Raw genomic sequence first — 27,668 nt, forward strand, 5'->3', positions numbered from 1 at the left:
ATGAGGGGAAAGGTGTTTTACTATTGTTTCACGTCTGTATTCCTGGAGCCTACAGTAGTCTTTCCTATAGGTGATCAAAAAATTTGTGGTACATGAGTGTAATCAAGGGTTCAGAACATGGAAGAAAGGAGAGCTCTATCACATCGGTAGTACTAGTGCATTTTAGGTTGTGAATAATAGGTATTTAAGCACTTAAGATATTGGCAGATGTGGTCACTAAAGATTAAAGACAGCAGCTGGAACAGGGGTGGCAAGATAGCAAGTATCAGCTCTTAGACCCGAGACGCTTCCTTTTCCTTCTGGGTACTCCTAGAAAGCTCAGAAGAGGGAAGGCTGACTTTGGTCACTAGGCAAAGGTGAGTGTTACTTATTCAGTGGAGTAAACACAACCTGTAAAAGTGATCTCACCCAGGCACCCCCCCGCCCCCCACTGTGGGTGAGTCATAGGGGTATTCTATTACAGTATTTCCTAATAGATTATAGAATTTGTTAATGTGGATAAATAGATCAGGATCATTCTAGGTAGAGAAATAGTGTGAACATAGAAGGTAGGAAGGAGTAGGTAAGTGCAGAGCACAGCTGGAGGCAATTAAGTCAATTTAGGTGAATCAGGAGTAGAGGAAGATAGTGAAAAATAATTTGAGATTAGATTATAAAGGGTCTCGAATGCTAAGCTGAATCATTTTTGTTTTCCTTTTTCCATAGAAAATTAGAAGTAGAGGGGTTCCTGGGTGGTTCAGTCAGTTAAGCATCTGCCTTCGACTCAGGTCATGATTCTGGGATGGAGCCCCATATGGAGCCCGACTGGGGCTCCCTGCATGGCAGGGAGCGTGCCTCTCCCTCTTCCTCTGCTCCTCCCCCTGCTTGTGCTCTCTTGCTCGCTCTCTCTTTCTCTCTCTCAAATAAATATTCTTTAAAAAAAAAAAAAAGGAAAATTGAGAGTAGAGAAGTGACTTGATCAAGTAAACTAACAATTAGTTTGGGAGTAGTGTGCACAGAAGAATTCTAGGAGAGCTTTTAAGCTATAACAAAAGTCCAGGTACTGAATCAGGATAAATACATTGGACACAGGAAGCAGAGTGTGTCTATGAGGAAGAATCAATGAAACTGGTTGACTGCGTGGAAAATGAATAGAAAAGATTTGAGGGGGCAGCCCTGGTGGTTCAGCGGTTTAGCGCCGCCTTCAGCCCAGAGCATGATCCTGGAGACCCGTGATCGAGTCCCATGTCGGGCTCCCTGCATGGAGCCTGCTTCTCCCTCTGCCTATGTCTCTGTCTCTCTGTCTCTCTGTCTCTCTCTCTCTCTCTGAATAAATAAATAAAATCTTTAAAAAAAAAAAAAGATTTGAGGATATCTGATTAATTTACAGGCTGTTGGGAAAATGGTAAGACAACATCCCTTTTTTTTATCCCTGGATGAGTGTATCTGACTTTCACTTTTAACATCTATTTACCTTCATGTGTAATACTCTGACATAATTTTGATTTCACTCTAAAAAAAACTAATATAATATAATTGAACCAGAATTGAAGTTTTAAAGTGAAGTTATTGTTACCTCATCCACAGAGGTTTTGTTAACCAGTCAATGAAGAAAGAAAAGCTAATAAGTTTTAGGCTGGTTATTAATTGTAAGCCTTAAGACTTACTGCTTGTTTTCTAAAAGGAGGCACAAAATTAGAAAAATATTATTATTGGGACATTTATCCTAATATAATAGGATCCATGGGAAGAGAAGACCATCAGGAAATACCAGGAAGCCAGCTGATGGGAGTGTTGGAAGCTCAGAATCTGTAGATTTGGTCTTCTCTTCTCTTCTCTTCTCTTCTCTTCTCTTCTCTTCTCTTCTCTTCTCTTCTCTTTTTTCTTTTCTTTTCTTTTCTTTTCTTTTCTTTTCTTTTCTTTTCTTTTCTTTTCTTTTCTTTTCTTTTCTTTTCTTCTTTCTCTTTCTAAACATTATTTTGTTAAGAACACTTAACCTGAGAGCTGTCCTCTTAATGTTTTGGGTGTACAATGCAGTATTGTTGACTAGAGGTACAGTGTTGTACAGCAGATCTCTAGAAAGAACTTCTTAAATTGTTCTTAACTGAAATTTGATGCCCATTCAGTAGTACCTTCTTATTTCCTCCTCGCCAGAGCACCCTCCCCCATAACTACCATTACAATTCTTGATTCTATGAATTTAACTGTTTTAAGTACCTCATATAAATGGACTCCTGTAGTATTTGTCTTTCTGTGACTGGCTTATTTCAACTGGCATAGTATCTTCAAGATTTATCCATGTTGCTCATACATTGTAGAATTTCCTTCTTTTTTAAGGCTGAATCATATTCTATCAGATGGATCAATGGGTAAAGAAAATACAGTATATATACATCAGTGGACATTTAAGTTGTTCCCACATCTTGGCTATAGTGCTGCAGCGAACCTGAGAGTGCTAATATTAATATCTTTCAGACCTTGCTTTCAGCTCCTTTGAATAAATACTCTGGCATGAGATTGGATTGCTAGATCATGTGGTAGTTCTATTTTTAATATTTTGAGGTACATTCATACTATTTCCATAATATTTGCATTCCCATAAATAGTATACAAGGGTTCCAGTTTCTCTACATCTTTCCCAATGTTTGTCTTTTTTTTTTTTTTTTTTTTGATAATAGCCATTCTTACAAGTGTGAGGTGGTATTCTCAGTGTGGTTTTGATATGCATTCACCTGATGATTAGTGAGATTGAGCAATTTTTCATATATCTGTTGGCCATTTGTATTTTCTTCTTTGGAGAAATGTCTGTCAAGTTCTTAGCCATATTTTAGTTCTGTTATTAGTGTTTTAAATACTGAGTTGTTGGGACACCTGGGTGGCTCAGCAGTTAAGCGTCTGCCTTTAGCTCAGGTTGTGATCCCAGGGTTCCAGGATCGAGTCCCGCATTGGATTCCCTGCATGGAGCCTGCTTCTCCCTCTGCCTGTCTCTCTCTCTCTCTCTCTCTCTCTCTCTCTCTGTGTGTGTGTGTGTGTGTGCGTGTCTCTCATGAATAAATAAAATCTTTAAATAAATACATACTTACATACATACATACTGAGTTGTAGGAATGCCTTATATACTTTGCAATGGATCATCAGATACATGGTTTGCACATATTTTCTACCATTTCATTCGTTGCCTTTTCATCTGTTGAGATAGCTTCCTTAGCTGTGAGGAAGGATTTTTAGTGCTGATGTAGTCCCTCTTGTCTATTTTTCTTATGTTGCTTGTGCAAAAATTTTGGTGTGTTATCAAAGAAATAGGCAAGATTGGTGTCAATGACGCTTTTCTCCCATCTTCTCTTTTAGGAGTTTTACAGCTTTAGATCTTATATATAAATCTTTCATCCATTTTAAATTGATTTCTGTGTATGATGTAAGGTAAGGGTCCAGTTTCATTCTTTTGTATATGGATATTGTTTTCCCAACACTTATTAAAGAGGCTCTCCTTTACCCATTGTGTATTCTTGATGCCCTTGTCAGACATTAGTTGACCATATATGTGTGGATTTATTTCTGTACTCTCTAGTCTTTTCCATTATCCTTTGTATTTGTCTTTATGCCAATACCATACTATTTGCTTACTGTAGCTTTGTAATATATTTTGAAACTTTGTAATATATTTTGAAAACCAGTTTTGTTCTTTATCTCTGGATTGATTTGGCTCTTTTGTGGCTCCATGAATTTTAGTGTTTTTCTTTCTGTAAAGAATGTCATTATGATTTTTGGTAGGAATTATATTGAATTTGTAGATTGCTTTGGGTAGTATGGACATTTTAACAATATTAAATCTCCTTTTTTTAATATTAAATCTTCTGATCCATAAACATAGGATGCCTTCCCATTTGTCATCTTTAATTTATTTCATCAGTGTTCTGTAGTTTTCAATGTACAATTCTTTCACCTCTTTAGTTAAATTTATTGCCAAGTATTTTATTTTATTTTATTTTTTGGTGTTCTTGTAAATGGAACTGTTTTTCTAATTGTTTTTCTCAGCTCATTGTTAGTGTATAGACACAGCTGTTTTTTGTATGTTGATTTTTTTTTCAAAAGATCTTATTTATTTATTCATGAGAGGCAGACACACAGGCAGAGGGAGAAGCAGGCTCCATGCAGGGAGACCCATGTGGGACTCTATCCCAGGCCCCTAGGGGTCACCCCCTGGGCTGAAGGCAGGTGCTAAACTGTTGAGCCATCCAGGGATCCCCTTGTATGTTGATTTTTGTGTCCTACAATCTTACTGAATTTCTAAGCTCTAACAGTTTTTGGATGGAGTCCTCAGGGTTTTCCTCATTTATAGGATCATGTCATCTGCAAACAGGGACAATTTTGCATCTTCCTTTCTGATTTTGGATACCTTTTATTTCTTTCTCTTGCCTAATTCCTTTAGCTAGAACTTTCAGTTTTGTGATGAATGGAAGTGGCAAGAATAGGTGTCCATGTCTTACTCTTGATCTTAAAGAAAATGCTTTTCAGTTGAGCATGATGGTTATAATGGAGTTTTAATAGATGACTTTTATTATGTGGTGTTACTTTCCTTCTATTCCTTTATTGTTTTTTAATCATGAAAAGTGTTGAATTTTGTCAAATGCTTTTTCTGCACCTTTTGAGACAATCATGTGATTTTTATCCTTTATTTTGTTAATATAGTATATTCCCTTAATTGAAATCCATATGTTGAACTGCCCTTGCACCCTAGAGATGAATCCCATTAGTGTGTGATTTGTTTAATAGTTGTTGGATTCCGTTTCTAGTGTTCTGTTGAGGATTTTTGTATCTGTATTCATCAGGGATATTGGCCTGTACTTTTCTTTCTTCACAGTGTTCTTGTCTAGCTTTGGTATCAGGGTAATGCTGGAATCGTAAAATGAGTTTTGAAGCATTTCTTCTTTCAGTTTTTTTGGAAGAGTTGGGGAAGGATTTGTGTTAAGTCTTAATTAAATGTTTAGTAGAATTCCCCAGTGAAGCCATCTGGTCCTAGGCTTTCTTAGTTGAAAGGTTTTTGATTATTGATTCAATCTCTATACTAGTTGTAACAATCTGTTCAGACTTACTCTTTCTTCATGATAGAGGTTTGGTAGGTTGTATGTTTCTAGGAGTTGAGCCCTCTCAGTTATCCTGTTTGTTGGCTTGTAATTGTTCATATAGTCTCTCATGATTTTTTTTCCCTGTGGTATTAGTTGAAATATCACATCATTTCTAATTTAATTTGGGTCTTTTTTTTCTTATTCTAGCCAAAAATTTGCCAATTTTGTTTCTCTTCAAAAAACCAAGTCTTAGTTTTTTTTTTTTCTGTTGTTTTTATGTTTTCTGTTTTATTTTGCTCTGCTCTAATCTTTATTTCCTTCCTTCTGCTAGCTTTAGCCTTAGTTTGTTGTTTTTCTAGCCCTTTGAGGTATATGTTAGGTTGTTTATTTGACATCTTTTTAAATGTAGGCATTATTGTTATGGATAAACTGTACTGCTTATACTGTATCCTGTAAGTTTTGGTATGTTGTGTTTTTGTTTACTTTAGGTATTTTCTAATATTCTTTTTGTTTCAAGACAAAAACACTGTCTCAGGGTTGTTCAAGAGTGTGTTATTTAATTTCTCCATACTATGAATTTTTTCCACTTTTCTTCATACTGATTTCTAGTTTCTTTCCACTATGGTTAGAAAAATTCTTTGGTATGTTTCAGTCTGCTTAAATTGAAGACTTGTTTTGTCTTAACACTTGGTCTATCCTGGAAAAGGATCTGTATGAGTTTGAAAAGAATATGTATTCTGCTGCTGTTGGGTGGATTGTTCTGTACATGCCTGTCCATCTGTAGTGTTGTTCAAGTCCTCTATTTCCTTATTGATTGATCTTCAGTCTGGATTTTCTATCCATTATTTCTCTGAAAAGAGAACTAGAGAACCATGTGGAGGGTGGAGTTGCATTTCAGGAGAGATGGTTGAGGTAGCTTCATTTAGAAGTATGAACAAATTTGGAAAAGAAAAATCTCATGAAAAACAAAACTAATAGGTAAAGTGATCTTCTTCAGTGGGAGAACAAAGAGGAAGAGCCAAAATGAGATAGTGCTATAAAGCAGTAGCAGCTTGATTTGCACATAACCTTTTCTGTAAAGTTAAGTATGGGTGGAAGTAATGATTGCTTCAGGGTTCTAAGATGAAAGAGCTTATCAGAAGGGCCAGCCTGAAGGGTTTTCTTTTTTTTTTCTTTTTTTTTTTTTCTGAAGGGTTTTCTGTAAACAATATTGAGAAGTATGGATATTCTGGAGGCAGTTATTAAATGCATCTTGGGTTCAAAAAGATTTTCAGTGGAGGAAGCCTTAGAAATTAGTTTTTGAGAAAGACTAGTTGGGCAGAGGCATTCAAAAGCCATGCAAGATCAAAGAGTCCTCAGAGGTCAGAGAAAGCCAGTATTTAAAAATAGAAAATGAGGCTGGATAGGTGCTTGGGTCTAGATTCTAAAGGACCTTGTTGTATACCTTATATGCGAGTGTGGACTTCTTGCCATGTGGCCAAAGGACATAAGTAGTTTCTTGTTGGAGGAGGTAATCAAGAGTGTATGACCTCCTGTTGACCCTTGAGCTGGACCCTGAACAATCAGTAGCTCCTCAGTGGGCCCCTCCCATTCCACCTTCCCCCAATGCCTGCCTTGCCTACCATACCCATAATGGGAGCTATTCCAAGGACATAGCCTTGAGAGAGTAAAGTGTTGTTGAGACCATACAGACATTGTATGAGACAACCCAGCTAAGGCTTTATACAGACGTTTTAAATTCGGGAGGGTAGGTGCATAGATCTACGTGTCTTGCAGCCACCCAAAACCAGCCTCATGAGTCCCCTTGCTTATTAAAACCATTACCTACCAATCTGGGGTGGGCTACCTCTGTCTTTGGGGTCTCTTCCTGCCTTCTGCCTACAGGGGCCGGTTTCATGTTATACTGAAGAAGCTCCTAAGGAGGTTGTGAACGAACACTTAGGAAACTAAAATAAGATAATTCTCATTGCAGTTGGAGGATGGGCCAAATTATGTTTAGTGATTATATAAGAGAGGTAGCTGGTTCAGTACTCAAGGCAGTTGCAAAGCATGGAGAAAGAGGGTCTAGCAAGAAAAACATTTCTGATAAGATTAATCCAATCTTGGAAATAATCTTACTTGTTTTAAAGACCACAAGGAGTAATCTACAATCTCCTTTTGAAAGTTTGATAAAAATTAACTTTATGTTTTTAAGTTTTTATTTAAGTTTTAAAATAAACCCTACCTTTATGGGGTTCAAAAACCAAAAAGTATGAAAAGATACAGTGAAAAAATTACTCTCATTTTTGTCTCTTATCTGCCTACCTCCTGTAAGCCTCCCTGCCTGTTGGTGAAATTACTGTTACTAATTTCTTTATAATCTTCAGGAAAACTAGTTTTGTATACTCTATTTCAAAAACTGAATATAAAATAAGAGATACTTGAGCTGAGTAAAAGTAGGGATAAGAGATTAAAATCAGAATTGTGCTGAATAAATTTTACCAAGATAGATCCTTTTTAAAAGTCTGAATCTCGGGATCCCTGGGTGGTGCAGCGGTTTGGCGCCTGCCTTTGGCCCGGGGCGCGATCTTGGAGACCCAGGATCGAATCCCACGTCGGGCTCCCAGCATGGAGCTTGCTTCTCCCTCTGCCTGTGTCTCTGCCTCTCTGTCTCTCTGTGTGACTATCATGAATAAATAAATAAAATAAAAAAAAAAAAAGTCCGAATCTGCTTAGCAAGAATCAAATCATATGAATGCTTATGATGTTAATAGAATGTGATATTCTTTTAACAATAGTAATGATGATATTGTAATGGAAGTAGTGAAAGCTTTTTTAAAGAAATTCAGATGTGAACTTACTAGTATATCTGTGCATATAATTTGTATGAAAGTTTGCACTCTAGGCCAATATATATACTTTTTTATTACATATTCTAGAAGGAGTCACCTTTGCTCAGGCAGTCTTAGTAGCATTGCACTTTTTAATTAATTGTGCATCATCTTGTGCGACCTCCTCTTTCCTGCTATCACAAATCGCCTTCACGATTGAGGTTTACTAATTTAATACTGAGTATTGTCCTCTAATCATTTCCTTCAAATAGTATATGTCAATGAAATAGGAAGAGTGGCAAGATATATTTGGCTAATGTCAATCAATTACTTGATGTGCATGTAATAATATATTTTTTATTGAGGTGTTTTTGCACTGTCATCATACTGACTATCATCATACTGACTAGAGTCAGATTCTTACTTGGCACATTCAGATGCTCCAACTTTGTGTGACCTAGATAGAAAACATATGGGAGTATGTGTGTGTATTTTTAGCACATGTTAAGCTTTTCAGCCTTGGAGCAAAATATATGCAAAACTTTAGGAAGTGGAAAGAAAATATCTGTTTTAGAAAATAATATAGAATTGATGGAGAAAGCAAACTAGAAACTATTTGCTGAAGTAATAAATACAGTATTTAAAAATTAAGTTTCTTAAAATAAAGATCCTTAATTTCCACTTTTTAAAAATTTTTAATCCACTGTTTTAATAATGGGTTCTGTTTTTGAAAATGAACTTTAATTACCTAAGCAATAGCAAGGATTTAACTTGTTGGCAGACCTCTGTAATCATTTATTGCTGTCCCAACTGCAGCTGATTTAGAAAATGCTCCTAAATTAGTCCCTCAATCTGATGCAGTAATTGCCTACTGTGAAATAATGTTCTAAAACCAGGAGCAGTATTTATTTAAAAATGAAATTTCACATTTAATGATTCTCATGTTTGACAGCTTTTTTAGAACCCATTTCTTCAAGTGATCTTTTTATATTTCTGTGCACTAGCTACCCAAGAGGTCAGGCAGTGAAATAACATCTTTGCAGCAGCTAAGATTTATATCTTTAGGCGTTACCTGAGGCAACACTCTAATCTAAAATGTTTACATTAGAACTATCACAGGCTTTGTATCTGTATTCAAGTGTAGGAAATTTTGGAATTTTAAAATGTTAGTTTTCTTGAAATATTTTCTTGACTACTTTAAATATATTTACATGTATGTATTAGAGATGTAGCATAGCTGTAAAGAGATAAACTTTTCATGAATAAATTGTTACTATTCAACTGTTCGTTGTTTAAAGTACCTGTGATATGGAAGGTATGAAGCAGGGATACTTCATTCCATACAGTTGCAGATTAATCAGAACCTTACCTACTTTCTCTTATTTTGAATATTGTTCCTTAAAACACCAGCTACTAACTGGCTTAAAATAACAGCTGTAATATCAGAAGCCATCACTTCTTTGTCTTTTTACGCTCATACACACATACATGCAAACACACACACAGGAAATGCAAAAATTATATGCTGACAGTTCCTCAAAAAAGAGTTACCATATTACCCAGCAATTCCACTTCCAGGAATATACCCAAGAGAGATGGAAATGTATTTCACACAAAAACCTGTACATAAATGTTCATAGTAGTATCATTCATAATAGCCGAAAAGTGGAAACAACATAATTGAAAAGTATACCCATAAAATGGAATATTTCTTAACCATTAAAAAAGGAATAAGATACTGATACAACATGGATAAGCCTTGAAAATGTTACGTTAGATGAAAGAAACCTTTCACAAAAGACTATAATGTATGATTTCATTTATATGAAAAACCTAAAGTAGGCAAACTTATAGAGACATAAAGTAAATTAGTGGTTGTCTTGAGTGAAGGTGGCAGGGAATGGAGAGTGACTGCTAATGGGTACAGAGTTTCTCTTTGGAATGAGAAAATTGTTCTAAAATTAGTTGTGATGGTTGCATAACCCTGTAAATATACCAAAAACTATTGGCTTGTACACTTAGGATGGACAAACTGTATGGTTTATGAATTATATATCAAACTATAATATTTTAAAAAATGAAAGAAAAAGGCTGCTTTGGATTTCTTAAAGGAGTAGACAAAGACTATAATTTCTAGCTTATGTAGTGATGTGACAACCAGCAGTCTTAATTTTTAAAAATAGGTAGTTTTCAATTCTAGGGTTACTGTTTTCCAGAAAAATATATTCTATAACTGTTCGCTCTGTCCACAGATTGTTTATTTGGTCCCATTGGGTACCTGACCCTGTTCTTGATACCAGGGACTCAGTCACATTCCTGATTCTTTTCTTCCTCTCCACTTACAGTTACCAAGTCACATCAAGTCTGTTTCATATCCTTTAGTTTATCCCTGTGCTCGTTCCCTCTTAGCAATATGTTTGATTCTGTTACCTCGTCCAGTGAGTCTCAGCCACAATGGGTTTTTTATTTGAGTGCAAGGGGCAGAGAGAGAGAGAGAGTCTTGAGCCGTCTCTGTGCTGAGCGTGGGGTTCGGTCTCTGGACCCAGAGATCATGGCCCAAGCCAAAACCAAGAGTTCACACTTAACTACTGCGCCATCCAGGTATCTTTCAGCCACAGTATTAATATTAGTAAAGTACCAGAGCTTGCAAATGTTTTACCTTAAAAAAATTAGAGGAGTAATCTGTAATTGTCACTTTCACTAACTTGCATTTCATTTTGGCTTTTTGTAAGTGGAAGAAGAAGTGGTAGCATTAGAGCGAGTGTGCCAGGAATTACACACAGTCCTCGGTGTCTATGGGATGTTTTGTGAACGTGAACTTTGTCCATTTTGCATGTCCTCGGTAAAAGTTGAGAATCTCTACGCTGGATTAATGCAATCACATTTTAAAAATCCATATTGCTTTAGCTTCAGTTCTCACTAACTCATTCTTATAAAAGATCTTTTTTATAAGAATATAGTTGATATGTAACATTATGTAAATTTAAGGCATATAGCATGTTAATTTGATACATTTATATTGCCATAGTAGCAATAATTAGCATCTCTATCATAATTACCATTTCTTTTTAGTGGTTGGGGTAATTAGGTTCTAGTTTCAGGAAGTTTGATGGTTATTATACAATACTGTTGTTAATATTGACTGTATTGTGCATTAGCTCTCCAGGACTTCCTTTCTCCTCTTTGCAAGTGTGTACCCTTAATCAGTATCTGTCCTGCCTCCCTATCTTCTGTCCCCTAGTAACGATCGTTTTATTCTCTCATTTTTACAAGTTTATCTTTAGATTCCACATATGAATGATATCACAGTATTTGTCTTCCTCTGACTCTTTCACATAGCATAATGTCCTTAAAATCCGAGATCTCTTTCTAGCATCCATATCTGATCAGGCATTTTCCCAATTAGCTTTTTCTCCAGTGACTCCGCATTGCATATAAGATAAACTGTAAACTTCTTACAATATGATCAGTTATTCTTGATCTTGCTCCTGTCTGTCCAGCCTCATTGCCAGCAGTGCATATTCTCTGTGCTTCCATGCCTTTGCATGTGCCCTTCCGTCCTGTCGGCACTGCCTGTCCTAGGAGTTGTGGGCGGCAGACTCCTTTCAGATCTCACTGCACAGGAAGTCACCATGTGACATAAACTGAGGTTTCTACTACAGTGCCTCCACTGTGTTTTGTAATAGTGTTCAGCTCTTGGTTTTGCCTTGGGTCGTAAGATCAAGCCCCACTTTGGGCTCCGTGCTCAGCGTGGAGCCTGCTTGGGATTCCCTCTTCCTCTGCCTGTCCTCCTGCTCATCCTCTCTCTCTCTTTCAAATAAATAAATCTTAAAAAAAAAAAGGAGAAGAAATATATGCATTGAACCTAGACCTCAATTTTTTCATTGTTTATAATTTATTTTTATACATTGATTTCTTCATGTACTTTATATATTTTTTTCTACTTCAGATCACTTTGAAAGCAATACATAATAGTGAAAAGGTGAAATTTAGGATCAAACAACAGTACCTAAATTGTTTTCCTAATTCTGTCATTTTTGCTGTATACTTTGGGCCTAATTACTGCACATCTGTATTTATGTGCATATTAATGAGTGAAAATTATTGGAAATTTAGAAATTGTTAGGTATAACAATCTGTATAATAAGATTAAGTTTAGAACTGACAACTGCGCTCAAAAATATTTTGATTTTAGGATGCTAGGCTAGTAGTTCCCAATCTTTTTAGACTTCTGTTTTTCTGGTGTAGTTTCTTTGATTTGGGGACCCCAATTATTTATTTATTTATTTTTATTTTTTTATTTTTTATTTATTTTTATTTTTTTATTTTCTTTTCTTTGTTAAAAATAGATTTTTATGGAAATAGTTCTAGGAAATATATTTATCTTTATTTTAAATGAATAGATTAAAAATAATTTTGGTTTGAGAATGCATTAGTACCCTCAAGTTAGTTGGAGAGTAGGGAGTATATCACATGGCCATGGAGGGTAACCATACATGAAAATGCATTGGTCTTTGAGAATTCCCAGTTAGGGTCTGGTGTTGGTTTTGACTTATTACTGTCTTCGACTAGAGATGAGAGAGATGTTAGCAGAGTAAAAATATAGTGAGTTTGGAGCCAAAAAAGTTGGGCTCTTAATCATGGTTTCCTGACCTACTGAGTTTCTCTGCGTAGGTCAATCTGTCTGAGCTTCAGTTTTTTTCTTTATAATGAGATAATAGAACTTATGTGAAATAGTTGTGAAAATTAACAGTAGTTTCTAGAATAGTAGTGCCAAGTAAATTCCTCATAAATCGTAAGTCCTATTTGACTAGTATTAATAAAACCCTGAGAATAGGTAAAAGGTTTTCCTGTTACACTAAATATCACGTAGTTTGTCTTGTTCGGTAGTTGTTGTATTGCATCTGTTTTCCGAAGCAGGTTCGTCTTTAAGATTGTAAAAACAAAGTGGTTTATAGATGATACACTTCAACATGCAGAGTCAGTGCTAATTGCCATGTCCAGAAGGCCGTTTCCCTTCACTTCTATCCTTCAGCATGACAATTAGAGGACAACATGAATCCATTTACTTCACCTTTCTTTGTTTTTATATATAATATTGTTAGTACTTCAAACTGCTTATATAGGTTCCTGGTCATGTCAAAGGAGCTCATTTGGCCAGAATCCTTTAGTCTAGTCTGGTCTAGTCATAGTCTCTCTCTCTCTCTCACCTTCTTTACAATCAGATATTTAAATCACTGTGCTTTCACTCACAACAAATAACTTTTCTACATTACAAGGAAACAAAATAAAGGAACATTCTTAACCTCTAGCCATTGAATCTACAAACCTACTTATTTATACACCCATCTTCTTCACTACTTCTGATTCAAGTGTGTCATATTAAGACCCACCCTTGATCCACAGTTGCCTCTGGTTATTGCTCTATCTGCTTTTACTTTACAGTGAACCTTCTGAAATGCTATCTAGGTTCAGATTTTTTATGTTCTTCCTGTAATTACTATTCAGTCATTAAAATTTGGCTTCGTTTGCTCTCCTTGCCTAGAACTGCTCACATCCTTCTGATTGCTAAGTCTTACTCTGGCTACATTGCTGTTTATACCTTGGTCTCTTGACATTAGTCATATATGACTGACTACTTTCTTAAAAGTTTTTCTTGTTCTGTGCACCAGAGTGTCCTATAGCTCTAACTGCCTCTGTGACTGCCACTCCTTTTCAGTCTCTTCTTCCTCTGCAGATCCCTTGAATATTGATGTTTTCTCCTGGTCCTTTACACATTTTTCTCAGGATTTAGGAGGTGCCAGGTGAATATTTGTTGAATGAACAAATTATGTCTATATTGATGGTTTCTCAAGAGATTTGACTATAATTGCATCTTGTTACCTGAACAAATTGCAGTGTATCATGCCTGATGGTGCACTTCACAAACTTTGGTCCAGTCTCTCTTTACCATGATTCTCTTAAACTACCCTAACTATATATTTCCAGTGAAAGAAATCCAAGCTCATTCAACGTTTATGTATATGAGGTTCAGTTAGTATTTTTTACTAACTTTTTATATCAGTTCAACTATTAACAGAAATCGTATAGCTTAGTTGTCCATCCTCAATAAAATTGTAATACCTTACTTAGAGTAACAATTTAATTTAAATATGCCCTGAAGGATATGCTCTATAAAGTCTAGGATTGGGCACTGTCCTTTCTGTTTGCCTAAACCATATGTTTTCATCTTTTAACAACTCTGGGAGATAAATATTCTTAGTCATCTTGTAGAGAGGAGAAAACTGAGGTTAGGGGGAAGTTAAATAAGTTTTATACTATAACATGGATAGTCACTAAAACTCAGAGGCTGACTTTATAGCCCGTGCTAAGTGATACTTCTAAGTGATACTGAAAATACAAGCTGGGGATGAATGCTAAACATAGAAATCAATGGGACAGGTACTTGAGTTTAGTAAATCTAAAGTATGATAAAAGCTACCTGTATCTTTCTGTCCCTAGGCAGTTATCTGGCAGAAGACTAGAGTATCCGATCGTCAGGTGGCTCTCCGGGCTGTTCTGGGGACGGCCGTGATGGGCAACATGGAACCGTTTCAGTACCACCCTGAAGACTCACAGGTACATAGCAAAATGCTCTGTAGTGATTCTGGTTTACCAGTGAAACTGTCAAACTATTTTTCTTTTGTGGGGTTGAGGTGGCAAGAAGTTTTTCTTATAACATTTTAATTAAATATATGTATAGGGTTAAAAAAGAAAATATGTAAATAAAGAGTTGAACTCTCTTACCTTTGTTTTCCCTCTCCCATTCTAAATATATTCTCCAGCTTCCTTTTCTTGGTCTCTCAGCTTCAGACAGTGCTTCTTGAGTTCCTATAATGCTAGATGAGGTTAAGAGCATGCCTACCCTTTTACTTGCTCTTCCTTCTCTCGATAATGTCAGTTGTACTGTAAGTTATCAAGCTTAATAACTTTTCTTTTATAACCATTTTTAAGTCTTCCATCTTTTGTTTGAAAATTGATTATAAAAGTTGAAAACTTACATGGAGTATATTCTATGACTACAAATAATTTTAATTGCAAGCTAAGTATTGTGCTAGGATTGCATTTCCTAAGAAACCATATTATGTGTCCATGCCATACAAATGAGAATATTTCTGTTGTTCCAATTAAATGGAATCTACTTTCTTGTTCTCCTGTCAATTGTGCAAAGTTTGTCATATTTTTATTTGCTTTATATATGGACTATCTTACAAAGTTTTTGCTTTTTCTGGGGTTCCCTAGGTTTTGGGTTTTTTGTTTTTTCCTTTTTAAGTGAATAAATTTTCTTCATCATGTCAGCAGTAAAACCTAGCTCTTTTACTTACTCTAGTTACAGCTGGTAATTCATTCTGTTCCATTTTCTTTTTCTCAAGGGGAAGGGGGTAAGGGAACAGGGGTAACTGGGTAACAGACATTAAGGAAGGTATGTGATGTAATGTTCCCTTTTTTTTTTTAAACATTAGATTTAGAACTTAATTTCTTATTTGGACTTATTACATGTCAGGTGTTCTGCACAGCTCCCAGTCCTGGAATGTTTTTTCATAGAAATACTAGTTGTTTCCACTATTTCATATATCTCATGCCCTCATTCTTAGTTTTAATTCTCAGTTTCTCATATGTATTTTTAGTTAACTTCCACAGAAAGAGGGCATGAGTGGTAGACTTTTATGTACGAGAATGATATTTTGCACTTTCTTTTGTTGACAGCCTGGTAGATCTAGAATTCTAGATTGAAAATACTGAAAATAATTTTTCAGAACTTTAGAGATGTTGTTTGAATATATCCATTGTTGCTGATGGGAAGATGAATTCATTCTAATTATTTCTTTCTAGCTGATATGTATTTTTCTTTCGGAACGTTCTTAGGATGTTTCATTTCTGTTTCTCAGCTTTTCAAGAGTGTCTCTAGGTGTGTGTCTTTTATTATTCATTTGCTTATTATGCTGCGTACTTGTGAGACCTTTTGAATCTGAAAGACCGTTTCAGCTCTGGGTTATATACTTTCATCTGTCATAACTTTGATCATTTTTCTCTTACTGTTTTTCTCAAGCTTTGCATCTTTTCTTTTTTCTGTAAGTTTTTGGAGCTATCTGACACTCTTTTATTCCTTCTGGATTTTTTGGAAACCTTTTTGTTTAATTTTCAAGAGCATTTATTTTTTATTTTTTGTTAAAAGGCTCCATGCCCTGTGCAGAGCCTGATGCAAGGCATGATCCCATAACCCTGAGATCATGACCCAAGCTGAAATAAGAGTTGGATGCTCAACCAACTGATTGAGCCACCCAGGCACTCCTCCAAGGGCATTTTTAAATTTTACTGCTTTTTTTTTTTTTTTTTTACAACTTTCTGTTGTTTTTTTGGATACAAAATCTTGAATCTCTCTAGAGATACTAAGTTTTATTTCTATTTTTAAATTATTTGTTCCTTAGATTATCTGTTTCTTAGGAGGTCGGTTTGGTTTTCCTCTTTAGGTCTTTTTCCTCCATGCCATCTTTTTCTGTGAATAGGAAGTCTAATTGGGACCTCAGTGTTTGTGGCTGGGCTTACTGAGTGTCAGGCTTCACTTGAGTATTAATTAATCAAGATCCTGGTCCTGTTCCCAGAGTCTGGGGAAGTCACAAGTGCCATCATGGAGTGGTGGCTTAGCACAGGGCACCCATGCTCACTGCTCCAGTTCTCAGTAAATGCCATGTCATCTCTTTCCTTCTATCCCCCATTCCTTTCCTTCCTCTTTTTTTTTCTTCCTAGCACAAAATTAGATTAATTGTAATTGGCTTGTAACAGATTATCCTTATTCAGTTTCTTCATAGAAGAATCTATAAAATAGAATCTGTTTGATTTTGCTTGTCTGCTCACTTTAAGCCTGAAGGCTCTCTGTTCTGTTGTACAGTTGGTTTCTCTGTTCTCCTTTTTTCATAATTTGTTGAAACCACTTTTCTGTGATCAATAGTTCTTCTATTCTCCTTGCCATATTTAGTTCTTTATTATTATCATTTTATTAGTCTTGGATGGAAGCTTGTGCTCAGTTGATGTTCTCCCTGCCTGAGGAACAGTTCGGGCCAGCCTTAGTTGCCTGCCACAGTACCTGGAGCATGTCCATGATCTGACATAGATTCTGTCTTCAGATCTTCAGAACTCCTTTAATAGTTGTTCAGTAGTTTCGGTATACTCTAGTGCCACTTTAGACTGGTTATGGTGGCTGACTTGGGATAATAAAGGTGCTGTCTTGGGATAGTCAGTTTCCCCAGCTTCCTTGTGGCTTTGTGGGACCTTGTGGCCTACCCTGGTAACCCAGGAAGCTTGTGACAGGAGATCCAGACTTGGTATCCTCGGTATTGTGCTCCAGGTATTCTAGGTGTCATGGTTTGGTCTGAAGACCAACATCATTGGTATTAACCTGCATGCTTGTTAGAAATGAAGGATCTCAGGACTCATCCTAGACATAGGAAATGAGAATCTGCATTTTAACAAGGTCCCCACATTCACATTCAAGTATGAAAAACACCAGTTTAGATTTTGATGATGATTTCATGTGTGATTGGAACTATCCTGTTAGTTTCACAATTGGGAATTTTTTTCTGTGATCTTTATTGACATGTGTTGCCAGATGTATGCTTGCCCATTGGTTCTTCAATTTTCTCTTGAGATAGAATTGTATGAGAGCTGATGGTGATCTATCATAGATATCAAAACTTTTGCTGCTACCTTAATGCCTTCTATCCTTGCACAGGGGAATGGAGGAATTTGGAAAGCATGTGTCGCTGAATAGTTCCAGTCTCATGGATTGTTAGAATGATAAACTTTTGAGTGTGTCTCTAGTGAGAGTGATCATCTATCCAAATCCCTCTTCTATCTATGTGCTGCGTATCTAAATGGGTGTTGTATTTATGTTGCCAGTAGCTCCCCATCATCACTCCATGCTTTATGGTCCTGCAAGGAGGGTTGTCCTATATCAGAGTTTCGTTGACCGCTTCTCATTCCTGGCCAAAAGCAATCCTAAGTTGTTTACTAACTGCTAATAGTTCCCCCATCTCACCACACTTCGGTCCTCATTGCATACTTTAAGTTGTGAAACTTGACCACCAAGACCCCTCCACTGTACTGGGATGGCAAATGGATTGGTCATTGGGAACCTTGGATATAGAGAATCTTTATATATCTCTTCCCATAATGTTGAGGGTTCCTTTCTTTACTACAGCCACTTCATGTTGGAGAATCTCTTAATTATGGAAAGTGATCCCAGCTCAACCACTGCTGTGTTGGCATTTATTAGGAGTTCCCCAGTGTGGCTTTGTTAGCTTAGGGAAGCACCTCAGATTTTATTTTTTCATGTTTGTTTTTTGTTTTGTTTTGTTTTTTGACATCTATCTTTTCTCGATATTTTTTTCTCTGCATTATGCCATGCTAAGTTCTGGGTGAATTCCTCGATGCTGCCTGATTTTTATTCCCAAAACTGTGTATTTCCAAGATTCAGAATTTATTCATTTTCCTAGTCTCTTCTAAACTTTTTTATAGCTACTAGTCTTGATTTTTTTTTCATCTGGTTTTTTAAATAATGGATGTAATTTTTATTTACTCTTTTGAAAGCACAGTACACGTACTAATTTCAGAGTTCTTTTCATATTACTCTATCATTTCTACTTTCCTGGAAGAATATTCTCTAATTCTCTGCTGTTTTATATGCTTTGAAACTTTAATTTGCACAATCATCGTGCATGCAGGTTTTTTTGTTTTTGTTATTTTGTTTTTACCCACTCCACATTCTTCCTCCCTGTGGTTTGGCAGACACCACCACCCTCCCGCCCTCAACTCCAAACCAGGTGCTCATATTAGTAGTTCATGCCTTTTGTCCTGCCAAGATTTTAGAGACCCCTTTTCCTAGCTGACTTGGCTTAGCTTTATTCTTGGTTTTGGAGTTATCCATACTTTTTGTTGTGACCTTTGCAAGCAGTTTCTTAAACAGTGGTCAAAGTATTTTTAAGCAATTTGAGAGGGAGGAAAAGGACTGTCTCAGCAGCCCATTTCATATGGAAAGACTGGTTTTAATGTCTTGCCTTGTATGTGTTCTCTGTCTCTATTTCAACATTAGAATCCAATTTCCAACTGACACAGATTATTTCTTTTTTTGAGATATAGTTGATATATGACATTATTATTAATTTCAGGGGTGCAACAAAATGATTTGTTATATGTATATATTATAAAATGATTATCACAATAAGTCAAGTACATCCATCACCACACATACTTGCAAAAAATTTTCTGACATAGCTAGTTTGTGATCCTAGAGCAGCACATAGAGCTTTTGATTTCAGTCATCACTCTCATGTTTTGCATCCATAACATCTTTATTTTGTTCTACTTTTTAAAAAAAAAAAAAGATTTTATTTATTAGCAAGAGAGTATAAGCATCGGGGGAGGAGGAGAGGGGGAAGCAGGCTGCCTGCTGAGTAGGAGCCCCTGTGGATCTTGATCCCAGGACCCTGAGCCGAAGGGAGATGCTTAACCAATTGAGCCACCCAAGCGCTCCTACGTTGTCTTACTTTTAAATGGTTCACTCTTTTGAGATTTTTGTAAAAAATGATTTTTTTCTGTTGCTGTTATGTATTTGCAGTTGGGATGGGGGTGAAGGACTTTCTGCATGACCTTATTCCACTGTCCTGAGCAGTACTTACATTATTGCTTTAGAAACATAACCTTGTGTTCTTGAGATTAACTGAAATAGGAAACTGTTAGGAGACCAGTCAGGTTTACTTCAGTAGAAATCAGAGGAGAGGAGAGGTGGTGGGTTTGACAGATTGGGTAGGTAGCAGGGCTCATTATTATGCCAAAGGATATAGGAGGAGCCAGTTGTACAGCAGGGCAGCAGTGGTGTCAAGTATTTTATCAAATTTTGACTGTGATGAGAATGATAAGATTTTTGTGACAGCTAGTTAAAAATAGGGGTGAAAGAAATAGAGGCTGTACATCTGTATCTTAGTATCACTGGTATACGTGTATAGATGTGAATGAAATTACTTGGAGAGTAGAGACCAAGAAAAAAGGCTCTGATGCAGGAACTCGGGGCCATCATCATTTATAGGTGGTAAGCAAAGGAGAGAAATCAGCAAACTATACTAGAGAGGAAGTGTCGGGGGGAAGCGGAAAGACCAAAAGAGAAGGCAGGAACAGGTGATGCTTCCCAGATGAGAGAATTGTCATTAGTGCCTGGGTCTGCAGAGAGCCAAATAAGAGAAGACTGTGTGTCTGTTGGAGTTGGCTATTGCAGGTAGTAGAAACCAGATTATGGAGGGTTGGAGATGAGGGAAGGAAGGAAGAGGTCCATTGTTGCATAGAAGTCAGGGGAGAAGTATTGCCTTCATTTTTGTTTTGCTTCCTAGGTTGAGGAACACTTAGGTACAGAATTTTGTATGGTCGAATATTTTATTTGGTTGCACTGATTTGGTCTGTCTGTCTCTCTCTCCTTTTCACTGATTTGGTCTCTAACAGACATTCTCTTTCCATAACTACTCTGATTTTCATTTTTAGTGCATTGTATAAGACTTTGCTCTTTGATTTTACTTTTCCATATAACTTAAATACACTTTGTTCTTAGCCATTTTTAAAGCTCAGTATTCGGAAATGGTAATAATTATTCAGTGGACAACTAAGATGGCGTAAAAGGAAAACACTAGCAAATTACCAATCTTTGCTTCATTTTATTTTTCATTCTTACCTATTTGGGGCAATTTTAAGTCCACAAACCCAGTAAGTCTTTCAGAGACTAAACAGGTGCTTCCTGATGCTCAGCAGGTGCTTTAAGAAGGGTCTCATGTTACCTGGTAAATTATACAACCATTTCTAAATACTGTGAAGTTTTTATAGTTAAGTAGTATTTTGTAATGAATTATCCCGCTTCATTAATTTATTTTTGAAATTGGCACAGTTTGGCACTGTGACTGTAGTGCACTTAGTGTTCTAAAATTGGTAATGTAGCTCCTTAAACACTTACTTCCAGGGGTTGGGCTAGCTATAGACACAGATGGCAGCCTACCCACTGTGTTGATAAAGAGCCTCATGGTTTCTGCTTTACCTAAAAATAGCATCTTCGCTGACACTCACTTTCCTAAGCCTGAGCTGAAATTTTACTATTAGTGTTTCTTAACAGGTTAATATAAACACATCTGTATCTAGCTGTTTCAGATAAGAATATAGGCTTGTATTTTAAATAACTAAGATCATATAGTTAGTAGAGTAGAGCTAGGATTTAAATCAATTTGTCTCTGTTCGGTATTATTAACAACTCTCTATATTACCTTTAAAGGTAAAAAGTAGGAGCATTTTTCATGGCTTCTATCTCCTCAGTCTCTCTCTTTTCTCTGGTATTTTTTCTAGGATACTTAATCATTTTCTCCTTTCTTTTCATACATTTGTAAAATAGAGAAAGAGCATAAAAATAATTGGTTTGATTGTAGGAAAGTTCTCTAAACAAAAATGAAAATAAAGTACTGCAATCAGTGTCAAAGAATAAAAGATTTTTTAATTGAGAAATGAAAACCCAGTCAGATTAGCTCCACAAGATAGAAACAGCCACTTCTTTACAGGAAAAGGTGGCTAAAAAGGAAAGGACGAACAGCTAAAAGAAAGTTACAATATGAAGAAGTTTTAAATGATAAAAGAAATTTTAAGAAGAAAGAAGATAGGGTTGAACGTAGAACAGTATTTATTTATACTTTATGTCCTATGACAGTAAGACATATGTCCATTCATGAAGCTTTATGAATGCCATTTTTTTCCCCTTAAAATAGAGTTGTAGGGCAGCCTGGATGGCTCAGTGGTTTAGCACCGCCTTCAGCCCAGGGGCGTGATCCTGGAGACCCGGGGTCTAGTCCCTCGTCAGGCTCTCTGCATGGAGCCTGCTTCTCCCTCTGCCTGTGTCTGTGCCTCTCTCTCAATCTGCATCTTTCATGAATAAATATATATTAAAAAAATCTTTATTTTATTTATTTATTTTTTTAAATACAGTTGTAGAGTTGTTGACTTAGAGGCCAAGAACACCAATGTAATATGCTTCAGTATTTTAGTTAAGGTTAATGTTCAAGACATGGTTATCTGCAAGTATATGACTCTTGAGACCTAAAGATGAAAAGCAATTTTATTTTTTTATACCTTTTATATTGTATACAGCCAGACCCCTGGAACAACCTTCATTGTTGACAATGTATATTAGTTCTGTAATTATTTATTATAATTGCAGATTTATCTAAGTGGATTTCTTCCAAAGCATGATGTAGACCACTCTTCAACGAGTCTTTCAACCCCAGAAAGGAGTTTTATCTTTATAAACAATCGACCAGTACATCAAAAAGACATATTAAAGGTAATCTGTGTTAGGGAAAAAAAAAGTACTACTTGGATCAGAAATAAAAACTCTGTCATTTGTCAACTTGTTATAAGGGCTACTTCCAAGGATTTGCTCTAAAATAAAGAGAAGGAGATAAACAGATACCGTAATATTTACTAACCAGTGTACTAGGTGTCTTAATAGGACTTGACAACAATTCTGTTATGAATTATTATCCTATTTATAGTGAAGAAACTGAAATGTTAGTGAATTAATTAGCCCATTATAGCCAGAAAGTAACAGTTTGGGTTTGAACCCTGGACTTTGAAAACACTCATGATACTATGATCTTTTAACCATGATGCCAGTTGCACTGGATATTTATTTTTCTTAATAAATGCTTGTGCTTCATGTAATTTCATGGCCTCTGAATGAGTATTACCATTTAGATACTGCTTTTCCTAGTAAGCTGTTAAATCCACTCAGTTTCTCAACTGACTATACTTTTTTGGTTATATTTAAGGATGGCAATACTATCTTTATTTACACGGTATTTTTATCTTTTCTTTATTAATATATATTTCTAGCTAATCCGACATTATTACAATCTGAAGTGCCTAAAGGAAGCCAGTCGTTTGTATCCCATTTTCTTTCTGAAAATTGATGTTCCTACAGCTGATGTGGATGTAAATATAACACCAGATAAAAGTCAAGTGTTAATACAGAATAAGGTAAATTTTTGGGTAATTTTTTTTTATTTATGTTATTTACAGACTTACATAGTCCTAACCATATTCACATGGGAGAGTTGCTGGTTTATTTATTTTTTCTTTTTCTTTTTTTTTTTAAGTTTTATTTATTTATGAGAGAGAGAGAGAGAGAGAGAGAGAGGGGCAGAGACATAGGCAGAGGGAGAAGCAGGCTCCATGCACCAGGAGCCTGACGTGAGATTCGATCCCGGGTCTCCAGGATCGCGCCCTGGGCCAAAGGCAGGCGCCAAACTGCTGCACCACCCAGGGATCCCGAGTTGCTGGTTTATACATATTTTTTAACATTATTTTAAATCTTGCCTGTTTATTCTTTTCACAGTTTTTCCTAACATTTGTTAATTTATATTTTTAGGAAGCTGTTTTAATTGCTCTTGAAAATCTGATGACGACTTGTTATGGATCACTACCTAGTACAAATTCTTATGAAAATAATAAAACAGATGTTTCCTCAGCTGACATGGTTGTTAGTAATACAACAGAAACAGATGTGCTTTTTAATAAGATGGAATCATCTGGAAATAATTATCCAAATGTTGATACTTCAGCCATTCCTTTCCAAAATGATGTGTGTAATGATAAATCTGGGAAAAACACTAATTATTGTTTAAATAATCAGATAAATGTTGATGACCATTGTGATGATCATTTTAATAGTGAAAATTCTGAAAATTCTAACATTGATAAGAACACTAGAAGTATATTTCAGGAGATCCCAATGAATAATTTATCATGTGAGGATGCCCAAAAGGAATGTAGTGAAACTTGTTTTGTAGTTTCTGTTAAGCATACCCAATCAGAAAATGGCAATAAAAGCAATAGAGATGAGAATAGGAAAAATGAGGAAGGAGCAGTTCCTGAGAAGCCTTTGGAAATCTCTGCAGATGACTGGAGCAAGGGAAATACACTTAAAAATTCAATGGGAGAAAACATTGAACCTGTGAAAATTTTAGTGCCTCAAGAAAGTTCAGCGTGTAAACAAAATAATAATGCTTATCCAAGTCCTGAACTAAAGAATCTCAGTGAAAGTTCCTGTAGCAAAAAATCAAATGTGGTAGATAACAAATCTGGACAGCTTACAGCATATGATTTAATCAGCAGTCGAGTAGTCAAGAAACCCATGTCAGCAAGCGCCCTTTTTGTTCAAGATCATCGTGCTCAGTTTCTCACAGAAAATTCTAAGACCAGTTTGGAGGATGCAACAGTACAAATTGAAGAACTGTGGAAGACATTGAGTGAAGAGGAAAAACTGAAGTAAGTTTCCAGAGCTTGCATGTGACCTGATGCTGAGATATTTCCATTCTATATGACTCACTGGGTTAAAAAAAATTTAAACTTCTTATTTATGGAAAAGCAGAATGGAAAATGCCTTTTGGTTTGGCTAGAGTACCTTTTTTGGCATCACTTTTTTATATTTAGAAGTTTTTAGTCTTTTGTTTTTTGTTTTTGGTACAAGCCTTAACTACTTTCTTATTATTAAAATTTGAAGTGAAAGGTTTTCCATTATTCTTAATTTAAAAATACTATTTTCTTCTATTTTTTATATTAAAGAATCTTTCTATGACAGGACTTTCTCTTTTTTAAGCTTATGTATTAGAACAATTATAACACTGGTAGTTTTAAGAAATACCTTGATATCCCTTTTATTAAATTAAGAAAATGGTAGACCTAAACACATCAGTTATTACATTACATGGACTAAATATTCCAACTAAGAGGCAGAGATTGTCAGACTGAATTTAAAAAGTAAAATCCAGCTATGTGTGTCTACAAGTTAATCAGTATGGTGTAGGGAATTTTCTAGATAAAGCAGCTAGAAGGAAAATAGTGTTATTGAGGAAATAAAAGATGCCCTCTGTGACAGGAACAGAATATGAGTGAGTATATATAGGAAAGTAAGCTGAGGGAAGGCAGGCCAGGTTCTGTAAAGTTCTATAAGCCGTAACAAAGAGTTTGAATAAGCCCTAGGATCAGAGTTTTTCTGCTGAGAGCTTAGGGCAGTCTTTGGGGTAAGGGGTACTTATTTTTTTGTTCTCCTTTTCTGGATATTTTCCTTTGGTTTTCTTCTCCTTTCCTCTAGTAGATTAGAAACCAGATTTAGGCCATGTGCCCTGGCTACTGGGGTTTCAGCCAATTGATGTTAATTAAAACTTTGTAGTAGCTATGAACAAATACTTATTCTACTTAAAATAAGTAAGAATAATATTGTAATTGGGGTATTGAAAATGGTAAATAAACTTTATGATTACATTTAATCTTTAGTCACAAAAACTTTTTTATTTTTTTTTTTACACAAACACATTTTAATTGATTACTGGTCAAATCAGAATTAATGTTTTCCATTCAGGTTACTGAATCTCTTAATGACAGTAAAGTGAAAGATAGCTGTTTTTACTTAACATTTACTTAATATGTTCCTTTGGACATAGCTTTTTCTGTTTCCCAGGGAACTAATAAATTGACTTCTTGAGTAAATCACAAGATTAGTACCATATGTGAAAATTTACACATTATAATTAATTACAAATGGTGACCTTTATCTCGAACTCATTTTTCACCATAAGGGAAAAATCTTGAATTGGAATGTCCAAGAGCTAAAAATACTTACTTATAGTACCTACTGAAAGTAAACTATTGAAGATTGTGTGTTTTATGTAGCTAATCCAGAACTTCAGATTCTAAGTAGAAACGGGAGAAAATAATGTATAAAATTATGAATATAGCCTGGTAAGTAACCAGAGAGGCATTTTTCATCTTATTTACAGTGAAACAAGGTCTTTCTTACATTATTATCTAGCTAACATTATTTAGCAAACATGTACCGAGTACGAACTGCACAACATGCTCTGGTCGCATGTTTCTTAGTCTCAATTTTAACATTTACTACAATTCTCCCAAGAATACAATTTTTATTTCCTAACACATAGCTATCTAAATTTCTCCCTAAGATTGTTTTGCGTATATTACCTATAATAGAATTTAGCTAGTTTCTTAAGAGTTACTTAGGATTAGAAGTGACATTAATTCTCCAGTCTCAAATTTAAAACTTCATTTAAAAATTGTTTTAGGGGATCCCTGGGTGGCTCAGTGGTTTAGCGCCTGCCTTCAGCCCAGGGCATGATCCAGGGTCCTGGAATCGAGTCCTGCGTCCAGCTCCCTGCAGGGAGCCTGCTTCTCCCTCTGCCTGTATCTCTGCCTCTCTCTCTCTCTCTCTCTTGCTGTCTCTCATGAATAAATAAAATCTTTTAAAATAATATTTTGAACATAAAATCTTTTAAAATAAAATTGGGTAAAATGTAGCATTGTAAAATACACAGATCTTAACTATATATATAGTTCAGTAGATTTTTATATGTGCACACTCATATAACCACTGTCCCTGAAGTACAGAATACTTTCTCACCCCAGAAAGCTCCCTTACGCTACCTACCAGCCAACTTCTGTACACAGCCACTGTTTGACTTCACCACACTACTGTGGTTTTGCTGGTGCTTAAACTTCATATATATAAAATCATACAATGTGTACTCTTTTATGCCTAACTTCACCTAAACAAAATATTTTGTGATTCCCATCCATGTTTGTTGAATATCTCTGATACCTATATCTCTGTATAGTTCATTCTTTGAATTGATACATAATATTCAATTGTATAAATAAAGCAAGGTTTATTCAATCTCCAGTTGGGTGGTTTACAGTTTGGGGCTATTATGAATAAAGCTGTGTTGTTTGGTTTCTAAATACTTGGGGTATTTCTAAATATCTTACTGATATCTAATTAATTCTGTCATGGACAGGGAAAATAGCTGTCAAATTCCAATCTTTTGAAATTTACTGAGAATTAAGCACAGGGTAGGATCTATCTTCACGAGTGTTCCAAGTGTATAACACCTAAAAGGAATCTGAATTCTGCAGCTGCTAAATAGTGTTCTAAAATGTCAATTTAATAAAGGTGGTTGATAGTATTCCTAAAATCTTCAATAGCTTTGCTGTTCTTTATTTTTTGGTCTAGTTCTGTCAGTTACTGAGAGAAGGGTATTAAAGTCTCCAACTATGATTCTGGATTCATTTCTACTTTATATCTGTAAGTTTTGATTTATGTAACTTATAGCTTTGTTATTAGATAACGTACACATTTGTGATGGGTATACCTGCCTATTGTTAGCCCCTTCGGTCATTCTGAATTTTCCCTCTTTGTCTGTGGTATAATTTCGTTTTGAAATTGATCATTGATTTCACCTTATATTACTATAGCTATTCTTTTATATGCTTATGATTTGCATGGTGTGCCTTTTTTTCTTTTACTTCCAAACTAGTATTTGTGACTAAAGTATAACTTGTAGACACACATAGCTGGATTTTACTTTTTAAATTCAGTCTGACAATCTCTGCCTCTTAGTTGGAATATTTAGTCCATGTAATGTAATAACTGATGTGTTTAGGTCTACCATTTTCTTACTTATTTCATCTTTGTTTTGTTCCTCTGTTCCTCCTTTTTGTGGGAGACAGGCAGCCTTCTTTAGGGTTAAAAGAATATAATTTCATGTTTAGTTTTAATTCTTCTATTGGCTTTGCATAATTTTTTGCTTTGGGGAATATATTATACATTCTTAATATATCATAATCTACTTAAGAGTTAACTAGATTAACCCTATTAGGGTTCCAGGTACAGAGAATATAAGAA

The 27,668-nt window shown here is 35.6% G+C and overlaps 1 protein-coding gene across 21 annotated transcripts in view; it reads left to right on the forward strand.

Moving 5' to 3' along the window:
• The window catches only part of PMS1 (PMS1 homolog 1, mismatch repair system component), a 206,473-nt gene that overhangs the window by 65,400 nt on the left and 113,405 nt on the right, over nt 1-27,668 (forward strand). For 16 of the 21 annotated variants that reach the window (XM_049106509.1, XM_049106520.1, XM_049106510.1 and 13 more), the window contains 4 exons: nt 14,357-14,473; nt 22,131-22,253; nt 22,805-22,948; nt 23,340-24,238. In XM_049106509.1, coding sequence (XP_048962466.1) covers nt 14,357-14,473; nt 22,131-22,253; nt 22,805-22,948; nt 23,340-24,238 — 1,283 coding nt within the window. Of the gene's footprint in view, nt 1-3,327; nt 3,400-14,356; nt 14,474-22,130; nt 22,254-22,804; nt 22,949-23,339; nt 24,239-27,668 lie in introns of those variants that run through there. The other 5 variants (XR_007408808.1, XM_049106525.1, XM_049106517.1 and 2 more) reach the window with 4 other exon arrangements.

This window comes from Canis lupus, chromosome 37 (genome assembly GCF_003254725.2).
Source record: "Canis lupus dingo isolate Sandy chromosome 37, ASM325472v2, whole genome shotgun sequence".
Lineage (NCBI taxonomy): Eukaryota > Metazoa > Chordata > Mammalia > Carnivora > Canidae > Canis > Canis lupus.